This window comes from Mercurialis annua, linkage group LG5 (genome assembly GCF_937616625.2).
Source record: "Mercurialis annua linkage group LG5, ddMerAnnu1.2, whole genome shotgun sequence".
NCBI classification, from domain to species: Eukaryota; Viridiplantae; Streptophyta; class Magnoliopsida; order Malpighiales; family Euphorbiaceae; genus Mercurialis; species Mercurialis annua.
Window position 1 is genome coordinate 21,173,477 of NC_065574.1, and position 9,594 is coordinate 21,183,070.

General features: G+C 38.8%; 2 protein-coding genes across 2 annotated transcripts; both read left to right on the forward strand.

Moving 5' to 3' along the window:
• Positions 1-3,351: 3,351 nt before the first annotated feature.
• Positions 3,352-5,505, forward strand: LOC126681697 (uncharacterized). The gene is made up of 6 exons (XM_050377251.1): positions 3,352-3,496; positions 3,614-3,808; positions 3,872-4,134; positions 4,237-4,689; positions 4,753-4,767; positions 4,816-5,505. The coding sequence occupies exons 1-6, from the start codon at positions 3,352-3,354 to the stop codon at positions 5,503-5,505; spliced, it is 1,761 nt and encodes a 586-aa protein (XP_050233208.1).
• Positions 5,506-8,095: 2,590 nt separating this feature from the next.
• Positions 8,096-8,940, forward strand: LOC126681698 (E3 ubiquitin-protein ligase SINA-like 10). The gene is made up of 3 exons (XM_050377252.1): positions 8,096-8,152; positions 8,247-8,408; positions 8,485-8,940. The coding sequence occupies exons 1-3, from the start codon at positions 8,096-8,098 to the stop codon at positions 8,938-8,940; spliced, it is 675 nt and encodes a 224-aa protein (XP_050233209.1).
• The last annotated feature ends 654 nt before the right edge of the window (positions 8,941-9,594 follow it).

A 9,594-nucleotide genomic window follows, 5' to 3' on the forward strand; every position in this document is an offset into this window, starting at 1 on the left:
CCAAATGTTTAAGCAAAACAAATTCAAAAGTTTTACCTTTTAAGCGATTTAAGAAAAACGTTTACAAACTTTATAAAACCAATCCAAACATTTTAAACGTTATGAAAGAAATCCTAACGTTTATCCTTTTTAGCGATTAAAGCCAGACGTTTACAAACTTTACAAAACAAATCCAAAATTTTCATATTTTTAGCGATTTAAGCCAAACGTCTACAAACGTTACGAAACAAATCCAAACGTTTCACCTTTTTAGCGATTGAAGTCAAAACGGTTCACCCTTTTTAGTTATTTAAGCCAAACAGTACGAAACAAATCCAAACGTTTAAAACGGTACGATTTGTTTTGTAGCATTTTAAACGTTAAGATTTGATTCATAGCGTTTTGAACGTTTAAAACGTAACAAACGTTATAAAACATTTACAAACGTTATAAAACAAAACCACATATTTTACCTTTTTAGCGATTTAAGCCAAAAGTTTACAAAAGTTATGAAATAAAACCAAACGTTTCACCGTTTTAGCGATTTAAGCCAAACGTTTACAAATATTACGAAACGTTTGGCTTAAATCGCTAAAAAGGTGAAACATTCATATTTTTTTTATAACGTTTTAAACGTTTGGATTGGTTTCGTAACGTATTTAAACGTTTAGATTTGTTTCGTAATGTTTTTAAACGTTTGGCTTAAATCGTAAAAAAGGTAAAACGTTTGGATTTGTTTTGTAACGTTTTAAACGTTTGGTTTTATTTTGTAACGTTTGTAATTGTTTGGCTTGAATTGCTAAAAAGGTGAAATGTTTGGTTTTGCTTCATAATGTTTGTAAACGTTTGCATTTGTTTCGTAACGTTTTAAACGTTTGGAATGTTTTCGTAAAGTTTTAAACGTTTGGCTTAAATCGCTAAAAAGGTGACGTTTGGATTTGTTTCGTAACTCTTGTGAAAGTTTGGCTTAAATTGCTCAATTTGGATTGATTTTGTAACGTTTGTCAACGTTTGGCTTAAATCGCTAAAAAGGTGAAACGTTTGGATTTGTTTCGTTACGTTTGTAAATGTTTTGCTTAAATTGCTAAAAAGGGGACACGTTTGGAGTTGTTTCACATTTTTAGCAATTTAAGCCAAATGTTTACAAATGTTACGAAACATATCCACAAACGTTTGACCGTTTTACGAAACAAAACCAAACGTTTCACCTTTTTAGCTATTGAAGCCAAACATTTACAAACCTTATGAAACAAATCCAAACGTTTAACCTTTTTAGCGATTTAAGCCAAACGTTTACAAACGTAATGAAACCAATCCAAACGTTTAAAACCTTACGAACAAATCCAAACGTTTCATATTTTTAGCGATTTAAGCAAAACGTTTCCTCTTTTTAGCAATTTAAGCCAAAAATCCAAATGTTTTAAACGTTTGAATTGGTTTTGTAGGCTAATAATCGTGGACGGTCCTCGACCTTTACGCTAAGCTTCCCTAAACCCCCTGACCTTTCAAAAGCTTCCCTAAACCCCCTGACCTTAATGGCGGCGCCACTCACGGCCCTTCTAGAAAAAAAACACAAAATAGCGGCGCCGCCAACGATTAAATCGTTTGCATGCCTGTTTCTCGCCACCTGTCGACCCACGTGACCTCTCCTCTGTCAGAATCAATATTTCCTCCTTCAGAGTTGCAGGTTGACTTTTTGAATATTAAAATAAAAAAAATTAACCGCTCGGTAACTTTTCTCTCTCTTTCATCTTCGTTCTGACATACACTTCCTTCCCTCTCTTTCTTCTCAAACTCTCCTTTGCACACCACCATTGTTTCTTTGATTGCCTGTTCGTCTTCTGTTCTATCTTTGTTCTTGCATTGTGAAGAAGAAATAATAACGACGGAACAAAACAAAAATTTAGAGAGAAAAATTTATTTGTACTCTTGTTGTCTGGTTCATGTGGTTTAGGATTTGATTAATGTGGTGTATTTATGCTCTCTCTGTCACATGTTTTTATAGTGAAGGAATTACAGAAATGAGAAAGAAAGGAAAATGAAAATCAAAGGAAAGAGAACGAACGGGACCACCTGGAACTCCTAGATGGGGTTTAATGGATGGGAGCAATAGTGACGATGTAGTGGAAGGTATGTCAATTTTGATCCTGTTTTGTTTTTTTTTGGTGGATTTTGTTTTTGTAGGACTACATAGTACTTTGATTTCTATAAATGTTTGTTATTCTATGCTTTAATTTGTTTATTGCTTTTGGACATAGGACTACAAGTTGCTTTATATTTGTTTACTGTTGTAGGACCACTAGTTGGTTTGATTAGTTTAATCTTTGTACGACTTGTTTTTTGTTTTCATGTTTCTGTTGGTTGGCATTTACTATTCTTTTTGTGTTGCTTGATGGTTGTTGGTGTGTTTAAATATTTGTCTGTTTGCAGTGTTACCAGGTTTAGAATATTTTCAAATCAACCTTCACATTAATGGGGAATTGGGGGAATGGGGTTACCATGAAGGGTAAGTGTTCACCGGCATTTAATCTATGTCCGATATGTCTATGAGGAAATTAGATAGATGGGTGAAAAGAGAAAAAGTTAACGGATTAGTTGATTATTATTGGAAAGAAAAAGACAAGGAATTTCATGATTGGATGAGACCGATAAATCACGAAGACGATGTCATGGAAATGGCAAGGGCTGGGAAGAGGGATGGAGAAGTGGATGTCTATGTTAGGAAATTGACAATTAAAGATATTGAGTCTTTAGTCCCTCCACCCCCGTCGCCACCACATGTTGTACTTGAGGAGATACCAAACCCAAAGATGACGCTTATGTGTATCCCACTCCCGTAAAAAAAGTAAGGGGTAAACCATTGGCTACCAAGGATGTTGGTGAAGGTCCTTCAGAAAGTGGGGGGTCATGGTTGATTCCATATGTAAGTGAAGGGGCTTCTATGGTCCAGGGAGATATGAAGGGGCAGATTATTTGGGCCAAACTGATACTGGGAATGATGAGGTTGCTGGTGAGGGGTTAAATGAAGAGGTAAGCGTTCAGTTGGCTGATGAAGATTACCATGATAAGGGGGATGGGGCTGCTGAAGCTTGCCAAGTGAATGGGGCTGAGGCTGGTGCTGGGGCTGGGACTGGGGCTGGGGCTAGGGATTGGGCTGCTGAAGATTGCCAAGTGAATGGGGCTGAGGTTGGGGCTAGGGCTGTGGCTGGGGCTGGTGAAGATGTCCAAGATCAAGGGCCACCTGTGGATGTCCAACAGAATGTACCCCACGAGGAATATCATGGCCAATAGCATGGGCCACAAGAGGAAGAAGTTCAAATTCAGGGGCCACATGAGGAAGCTCAGGATTTGGGGGCTGACGATGGGCCGCACATGGCTGAGGGAAAGGGGCTGCATGATAAGGGTCTTACTCAACAAACTCAAGATTTGGACTCTGACAATTTCTTCCAGACCCAACATCAGCCCCCATTTGAGGGTTTATTTGAGGACCAGAACAGGGAATTGCCGCAAAGGCGAAGTGAAGACCAGTCACCGATGCCCACAGAAGAACAGCATCATAATTCACAAGAATGGGTTGAAGATTAGGATGATGATCTAGATGAGTACATTGTGGATCCTGATTATGACATCTTAGATGGTGATGAAGATTTGACTACCGAGTTGAGGTCAACCGGTCAGTTGCCTGAAGAGAATGAACAGAATGTTGGTGCTTCACTGAACAGGGCTGGTGGGAGACCTAAAGGGAAAGCCCAATTTGAGTCTAGTGGTGTGGACAGAACCATTCACCAGGACACTGTAGGTGGTGATTCAGAGTACATAGAGTCTGAAGGTAATAGATCTATTTGAGATTCATAAGAAGATGGGGGGGAGACTTTTAATGTGTTTGATGAAGACCACGACCAGGAGGGTCCAACTTTCTTTGTTGGGATGTTTTTCAATGACAGGGAGCAGTTTAAGAAGGCCTGCCGTGAGTGGGGGATACACCACAGGTACCAACTGCACTTCCCTGTAAATGAGATAACAAGAGTGAGGGCAAAGTGCTACTCAAAGACTAAATGTACGTTCTATGTGTTTGCCTCAAAGCTGCACCTCAAAGATCCTGATGAAAACACATTCCGAGTGAAGACCCTTGATCTGTGCCATTCATGTCCTAAAGTGAGCAAAAACTTCCACCTGACGGGTGCAATCCTTGCCGACAAGTAATTAGAAGAATTTAGAAACGATCCTGAATATAAGTCTGAAGTGTTTGTGAAGAAGATTCAGACGGAGCTAAAACAATCAATAAGCATTCAGCAAGCCAGAAGAGCAAGAAGGGCATCATTGGACAAATTGGAGGATGATGAGGACCGGCAATATGTGAAGCTGTATGATTACAAGAGGGAGGTTTTGAGAACCAACCCAGGCAGCACAGTGGAGTTTAAAGAAGCAAGGGAGAAGTTCCAGGGAATGTATGTATGCTTTCATGGGTTGAAGCATGCCCTCATGAATGGGATGAGACAGATTGTCTGTCTGGATGGGTGCTGGTTGAAGGGTAAATACGGGGGTCAAATTCTTTCTGCAACAGGGATTGATCCAAACAACTGTATGTACCCCATAGCATATACCTGGGTTAAAACGGAGAACACAAACACCTGGATGTGGTTTATTGAGCTACTTCAAGCTGATCTGCACCTTACGAATGCCACTGTTTTCATGTCCGATAAACAAAAGGTACATTCCATGGGTGAACAATCTTAGTTGATTTTAGTGATCAATGTTAATGTGCTGTATTAGCTTTTTTACATTAAGGTTAGGGTCCTTTGGTGAATAATTTACAAACTATAGGGTCTGTTATAGATTCCATGGGTGATTATATTTCGTGCGTTTGTGCATGGTTTGGTGAATGCTGTGAAGGAGCTGTTCCCATATTCAAAGCAACGATTTTGCTGGAGGCATTTGTGGGCCACTTTCAGGAGCATGTTTCACACGCAACACATTAAGCCCTTTATGTGGAACATTGGAACAGCAACTTATAAAGCAGCCATGGATAGAGCAATGAAAGCTCTGGAAGACAAACATGATGTTGGCTTCAAATGGATCAATGAGAGGAACAGGAAACACTGGTGTAGAGCGTTGTTCAAGGAGGAAGTGAAATGTGATATCCTCCTAAACAACCTGACTGAAGCATTCAACAAGTACATACTTGCTGGAAGAGAGAAGTCAGTGCTGACAATCTTCGAAATGATAAGGACTCAGCTTATGAAGAGGATAAATGACAAGCAAAAGTTTGGGAGAAATATGGAGGGTGAGCTGTGTCCAAAGATCAGAAAGAAGTTGGCCAAAATCATTGATTATGGTTGGAAGTTCACCGCAGATCTTGGTGGTAGCCCTCAGTGGGAGGTAGAGGGCCCAGGGGGCCAGTTCGTGGTTGATTTGGCTAACAGAACATGCATATGTCGAAGGTGGCAGCTTAGTGGAATCCCATGTTCGCATGCTACACCATGCATATATGGAAATAATCAACGGCCTGAAGAGTTTGTGGTTTAATGTTATAGCATAGCTACGTATGAGAAGGTATACAGCTATGTAATCAACCTTGTGAATGGGCCAGACATGTGGGAAACAGACCCTGAGCCATTCAACATCATACTCCCACCATCCCCAGTACATAAGAAGAAGAGGGGCAGAATACCAACGGCTAGAAAAAAGGAGGCGGAGGAACTAGAGAAACAAAGGGTTGAAAAAGCCAAGGAAGCCGCTGCAAGTTGGGCAAAGTTGCTAAGGAAGGGAAATATGAGAATGACTTGCAGTTTATGTGGCAAATTTGGACACAATAAAAGGGTTTGCCTAAAGAGAAGTGGGGGTCAGTCACCTCATGAGGTTGGTGGTCCGTCTGCTTAAATTGAGCCTGGTGGTCAGTCTGCTGAAAGAGAACCTGGGGGTCAGTCTGCTGAAAGAGAACCTGTGCTTCATGACGCTCCATTAACCCTCCACTGGATGATGGATGTTAGTGAATGTCTGGTTTTGTTGCTTTTAGTTTTTGGTTTATTATTCCATTAAATTTCTAATTGGTCTGTGTCCTTCCATGGCAGGGTACAAGTCAAGTCGTTCATAGGTCACCGAGTAGACGTGAAACCTTTCCATTTGTGGATGAAGCAGTTCAGGCGGAACCTCCGGTTGCTGACCAAGGCCAACCTGACCAGAACAACCAGAACCACCCAGGTGATGCAGAAGAGCATGCCTTCAACAGCCAACGGAGCACTGTTGAAGATGGAGCTCCGTCCCAACCTATCCCTACTCAAGCTGAAAAAGGAAAAGGGAAGAGGAGAGCTAAAGATGTTCCCTCTAGATACATGAACATCTTGAGGAAGAGATCCAAAAACACGTAGTTCTTGAACATGGTTTAGTGCTAATTATTTTGTTAATTATGTTGGTGCACATAGGTAGTATTTTGTTAGGGTGTGCAGGTAGGTTTTACATTGTGATTAGAATTTTAGTGAATGTATTGGAATGGATGTATTTGAATGAATGAATGGATGTATGTATTCAACAGTTCCTGTATTAAACAGTTTGTGTTTGTCTGTTTTTTTTAGCAACCATAAGGTCAACTTTTTATAACACCAACTAAGGTCCTGATCCTTTTTCTTAAAGGTCAGCCACGGTCCTCATGCTTTTATTATAAGAACAAATATGGTACTCAACCTTTTACTCAAAGATCATCTTTGGACCTCAACCTCTTAAATCAAGATCACTTAAGGTACTCAACCTTCATAATTAAAACACTAAAGGTTTGTTATTAATTTAAAAAGGGACATCTGTCACACATGACAACAAAAAGCAATTATGAACCCTACATAAATGAAGGTATAACACATAATTCAATTCAACACTCAACGCCTTTATGAAAACCCTCGTGTCCTTCTTTTTTTTCTTACCAGCCTTCCCATAGATCTCCAGTTCCAAGACACAACGACAATGGAAGGAGAAGCTAAACAAGTTGTGTGCGATTGTGGGATTCCATGCTGTCTGCAGATTTCCTCTACTGGACGAAATCCAGGATGGAGGTTTTACGGCTGTTCTAAGAGAAATGTAAGTATTTTAGATTTTACGGCTGTTCTAAGAGAAATGTAAGTATTTTATATAAACTTAATCCTCCGTTGTTGCCATCTAACTGTCGTTTGACCTACATTACACAGAATCAATGCAATTTTTTTGTCTGGGTCGATAACGACATGGCCTATCAAATGACGGTGGTCAGGAAATTGAAAAGTGAGCTTAATGCCATGACTGAAGAACGCAATGCCGCTCTAGTGGAACTAGTTAATGCCCATACTCATGTGGCAACTAAAACTGACGAACTGCAGGAACTTAATGAGGCCTTCGAGGGATTGAAGGAGTCTCATGAGATGTACCACGAAGAAAATGTGATTATGATGCAGGAAAGTGGTCTGCAACTTATGGAGATAGAGACTCTGAAGGACCACATCAAGCTGATGGAAGTCAAGTGCTCACACATGGAGAGGAAAAACAAGATCATGAAGCTTGGTTTTTTTGTGGCTTTTGCTGTTGCCGGTTGTAGTTTAGCCGTTGCTTGCTTCAAGAAAAATTGATGCAATTTTTGTTAAGTGACAATGGCTTGTGTTTGTCCAGTGTTGTTAGTTAACTATGTTCCAATAATTTTTTGTATTATCTTAAACTCATTCAACTTGCTTTCTATGAAAACTGTGTGTGATTCAAAATTTTAAATTACAGTACTGTCGTTGATTATAAAATATAAGTTCAGGTGCTGTCTTTCATAATCGATTGAAATTTCAAGGGCTATATTAGACTTCACTGAAAAATAAACCGCCAAAAAAATGAAAACTTAATGGCAAAGATTAGAAATGAGTTTTCCAAGAAACCCTTTCATTACACCCGTTCCATCAGTTGTATTGTGCCAATACAGCCTCTTCGTTAACTACAACCACTAATTAATTACATCCACAAAGGGCATTTAAAGAAATTGAAGAGTCATGATGCTAACTTATTTAAATAGGCTACCACAACAACTGATTCAAACATTTCAGAGTACACAAATTTTTCATATTCTCAGAGTAACCAGAAGATGTCCGATAATATTGTTGTGTCTTAACTTAATATGGAAATTATGGATTGCCCAATATGTTATGGACCCTTAACAACTCTAATTATTCAGGTTTGTACCCATTTGTTTCTCTTTACCATTAACTGTTATTTATTTCTGTAATTGTATTGTTTAGTAATTGTATTGTTTCTGTAATTATATTCAGTGTGAAAATGGGCATGCAACATGCAACGCATGCTCGGAGAAGACTCAAAAGTGCCATTCTTGCACCCTTCCTATCGGGAGAATGAGGAACCGGATTCTGGAAGATGTTGCTGAGTCATTGAGAGTTTGTTGCTCATTCAAGAATTATGGATGCCCAAAAACTGTTAGGTAAGATCAACCACGAAAAGTTCTGTTCTTTTATTGAGTGTTCATGCCCCATTGAAGTTTGCAATGTCAAGGGAACATCTGAAATGATTTATGCTCACTGTAAAGTGATGCATAAAGATTTTATGAAGCCGTTTGTCTATGGTCGTAAATTCCCTGTTTCTGTCCAGCTGAATGATAATCTTTTTATTCTCCAAGAGGAAAACACAGACATTGTGTTTGTTCTGAACAACACAATGTGTTCTTATTGGAATATTCTGACAATGTGTTGTCTTGGACCGAAAGCAACTGGATGCTGCCCCTATGAAATTGAAGTTAATGCCAACTCAAGTCACAAGTTTCACAGTGCTACCCAGAACATTCAAGGCACCAGCAATTACTATCGTTCTTTTTCAGGGTTCCTTCTTGATAGTGACCACGAATTTTTCGCTGACGGTATGATCAAGATGGAGTTTTGTGTTTATCACGCACTGAAGCTTGCTTATGAGGATGACTTGTTTATCTATTCTTGTTTATGTATTTTTGCTTAAGAGGATCACTTTTTTTATGTATTTTTGGTCAAGATGGAGATTTGTGTTCTTGCTCAGGGTTCCTGCTTGTTTATGTATTTTTTTCTAAATGTTCTGAAATGTTTGAATATTTAATGAAATGAAATAATAATTTTACTTTTCTACTTGTTCATATGTCTTTATGTATTATATTTTACATGTTCTGTAAGTAATGTATGTTCTATATGTTTTTGGAAATTTTTTTGTCCAGAGTAACAAATATCAGGGTCCACTGCTCAATCCATTTCAAAAGTCAAGGACCTTATGTGAACAAAAGTATTAGAATGAAAGACAGTGTCTTAAAAAGTATTTCATTTTTCCAAAAATAAATTTGTAAAATTTCCAAATGAAAGAGTGTCTTAAATAAAATAACAACATATCAGGAAATAAAAAACAATGCTACATTATGAAATTGCAAATGTAAAAAACATATAAGTGTTTTAAAATAAAATAACAACATATCCGGAAATAAAAAACGCTACATTTATTTCATTATTTGTTCTTCTGTTTTTTGCTGCACCCTTCTTCTGGACCTTCAGCCACATCAAATGGGCCTTGAGCAGCAGCAATCTGCACTTCCAAGGCTTCTACTTGGCCCTCATCATCACTGCCGTACCACTCTAGCAACAATATCTC

What these genes read in the sequence shown, in the direction of transcription:
- LOC126681697 (XM_050377251.1), top strand. Translation starts at nt 3,352, where the DNA reads ATGGCTGAGGGAAAGGGGCTGCATGATAAGGGTCTTACTCAACAAACT. An exon ending in GGAATTGCCGCAAAGGCGAA is followed by an intron (nt 3,497 to 3,613) that starts GTGAAGACCAGT and finishes ATGACATCTTAG; the next exon opens with ATGGTGATGAAGATTTGACT. An exon ending in TGTGCCATTCATGTCCTAAA is followed by an intron (nt 4,135 to 4,236) that starts GTGAGCAAAAAC and finishes TTTGTGAAGAAG; the next exon opens with ATTCAGACGGAGCTAAAACA.
- LOC126681698 (XM_050377252.1), top strand. Translation starts at nt 8,096, where the DNA reads ATGGAAATTATGGATTGCCCAATATGTTATGGACCCTTAACAACTCTA. An exon ending in TAACAACTCTAATTATTCAG is followed by an intron (nt 8,153 to 8,246) that starts GTTTGTACCCAT and finishes AATTATATTCAG; the next exon opens with TGTGAAAATGGGCATGCAAC. An exon ending in ATTATGGATGCCCAAAAACT is followed by an intron (nt 8,409 to 8,484) that starts GTTAGGTAAGAT and finishes TGCAATGTCAAG; the next exon opens with GGAACATCTGAAATGATTTA.